This window comes from Thunnus albacares, chromosome 9 (assembly GCF_914725855.1).
Source record: "Thunnus albacares chromosome 9, fThuAlb1.1, whole genome shotgun sequence".
Lineage (NCBI taxonomy): Eukaryota > Metazoa > Chordata > Actinopteri > Scombriformes > Scombridae > Thunnus > Thunnus albacares.
In genome coordinates this window covers 5,642,206-5,645,056 of record NC_058114.1, presented here as the reverse complement: position 1 = coordinate 5,645,056, position 2,851 = coordinate 5,642,206, and the positions used below count along the sequence as shown (strand labels likewise).

The 2,851-nt window shown below is 39.0% G+C and overlaps 1 protein-coding gene across 1 annotated transcript; it reads left to right on the top strand.

Moving 5' to 3' along the window:
• The first annotated feature begins 703 nt into the window (after positions 1 to 703).
• Positions 704 to 2,639, top strand: rgs16 (regulator of G protein signaling 16). The gene is made up of 5 exons (XM_044361652.1): positions 704 to 818; positions 1,055 to 1,138; positions 1,243 to 1,304; positions 1,454 to 1,620; positions 1,855 to 2,639. Exons 1-5 carry the CDS (start codon positions 775 to 777, stop codon positions 2,068 to 2,070), a joined length of 573 nt encoding a protein of 190 aa, XP_044217587.1. The 5' UTR covers positions 704 to 774; the 3' UTR covers positions 2,071 to 2,639.
• The last annotated feature ends 212 nt before the right edge of the window (positions 2,640 to 2,851 follow it).

Here is a 2,851-nt window from a genome sequence, read left to right as displayed (position 1 = left end):
GAATGACCAATTGAAGCTTTTACTTAAGCACTGTTTTCTAACAAGTAGTTACGTGATAAACAGTTAGCAAATATTATAAATAAATGATGACTAAAGACAAAAAGAGTCACATTAAACAATTATATTTCAACGATTGAAGCAAACTGTGAGAAACTTAAACTTGGCACACTGACAGTATAAGAATATTCTCAAGGTTATTCCATTTCAGAGGTACAAAACAACTAAAAGCTAATCCTTATGCACACTTTAAATATATTCAGTACTCTCACATACAGTCCCAATCAAAAGTTTGGACACACCTTCCTATTCATTTGAATGAGAAAGCATGTACAAACATTTGACTGGTGCTGTATGCATACTGGATGGATGGTTTATTTTCTATTTTCATGTGTGTGACTACTTGGTTTGAAAGAAGTGTGAAACACTAAAAGATACACTACAGCATGTTTTCAGGGACATATAAGGAAAATATAGCGTAGAATATCAGTGGCTTTTATCATTTCACAGTAATTTCCCAGCCTCGTCCTTGCATATCTTCCCCCATTTTCTGATTTCACCATCTTTCTCTCTTGCTCTCTCTCTCTCCTTCTCTCTCTCTCTCTCTCTGTGTGATTGGCTGAGAGGTCTGATGACACATCAGAGGCAGGGGAGGTAGGACTATAAAATCTCTGTTCTGGCTTTACTCAGACACAGTCGATCTCGCTCTCTACTCAGCATCTCTAAACAGATATTTAACTACCGAGACACCACCCCTACCAGCTCCAACCTGCTACTATGTGTAAAGGACTAGCATCGCTGCCTGCCTGCTGCCTGGAAAGGTACATGAAGCTTAATGCAAACACCAACTCGGCTGATGTTAAGGGATTTGGATTACTGGATTTACAGGAACACAGCACTGCTGTTTTGCATCAGCACTTTTAGGAGCTAAAAGAGTTTTAGATTTTGCTAAATTTGCATTAATAGTGAATTCATGCGGTGCTGAATTTTACCGAAGTGTCAGAGAGTATGTATTTAAAGTCAAAAACGTATCTAACCTGTTGTCTTTTTCTCTCAGGGCCAAGGAGCTGAAAGCAAGGCTGGGAAGCATTCTGCAAAAACCTGATTGGAGTCTATCCTGCTGCAAAATCGGCAAAAATAAGTAAGCATCACACATACTAAATATCATTACAATGTACGCTTATTAGTAATATGTGGTTGATTGAAATTCTAGGTTTAATCTAATCATGTTTCATCTATTTTCAGGCCAACCCTGGAAGAATGCCTTAGGTGGAAAGAGTCCTTTGAAAAACTCCTGTCCAGCAAATGTAAGTTTAGACTTAAGTTTCTGCATTTCTAATTCATTCACACGAGCACAAAAGCAAATAAAATACATATAGAGACAGTTGCAGACATGTTCAGCCCCTGCAGCTCCATCACATACCATTAGTAATTAAAATGTCTCTGTTTTCCTCAGATGGACTGTGTGCCTTCACAACCTTCCTGGTATCTGAATTCAGCGAGGAGAACATTGCATTCTACTTTGCCTGTGAAGATTACAGGAATACCAAGTCTCTTGCCAAACTACCTGCCAAAGCCCAGAAGATCTATGATGAATTCATTGGCAGTGATGCTCCCCGGGAGGTAAAGAAACACCCCATCTTAAAAAAGAATTTCAATCTGAATCCTAGAATTTAGATGATGAGGTCCAAAGATAAACTTTCTTTAAAAAATATACATGCATAATCCTACCTATCCTGATAGCATACATTGTTTTAGATTATATCTTCTGTTATTGTGTCACTATCCTCTCCAACGCTGACCAAAAAAAAAGCACTAAGACTAATCTGCTTCTGTCTACTTGTCCCTTTTTTCCAGATTAACATTGACCATGAAACTCGTGACATCACAAAAGCCAACATGCTGGCCCTGTCACCTTCTTGCTTTGACCAGGCCCAACACAAGATCTACATGCTAATGGCCAAAGACTGCTACCCTCGCTTCCTGCGCTCTCCAGCCTACAGGGATCTCGTCTGCCAAGCCAAACCGAGCGCCAAGGCCACCAAGCAGCCCCGGCAGGAGAAGAAGGTGTGAGACCTTCTCCTTGAGCCGACGGAGGATTGTTAGCGGTCACCTTAAGGGTTAAAGCAAGGGAGGCATGGCTTTAAGTGCTGCATCGAGACGCCGGACGCGGGTGCAGACACAAAGACCGTCATGAGAGCAACGGTGGATGGGCATATCCGTTGAAGCTCTACTAAGTAAAGATAGAAGACAAGAGGAAAGAGGAATAGAAGAAAAGTTGGAGGTTGATGCCTTAAGTGGACTGAATACAGGTGGATGCTGGACAGCAAAGTCAAATGAAAGTATATCAGACTGATTGACAATCAAACAGGAGAGCAGTGGGAAAAGCACTTTTCTTTGCCATTAGGCAAACTTCTGTGGTTGTGACGTACGATGTCCCTCTGTCAGTTGTATACACTGTTTGTGAACAGGCATGTGGGGTACTACTACTATGATTTTGTATTTATTTGTATTTATTTGCCTGTATAAGATATTTGTTGAATTTTTACAGAATAAAAATTAAACCAATGTGCAATATAATGTTAAAATATTTATTTCACTGTTGTCTTTTTTACATACCAGCAAATAAACTAAATTATTTGAAAAATAAAAATATGATAAAATGCACAACTGTTTTGTCCTTTTTGAACTAAATCTTTGTTTTAAATGTATTAGATATTTAGTGTCGCTGAGCAGAGCTACATACTTGCATAATAACATTTGACAAAATTTTTTACATTTTAAGCCTTCACCAAGGGTCATCTCAGTTACCCTGCTGACAAAGATAAAACATCAATTGTAAACATACAGAATG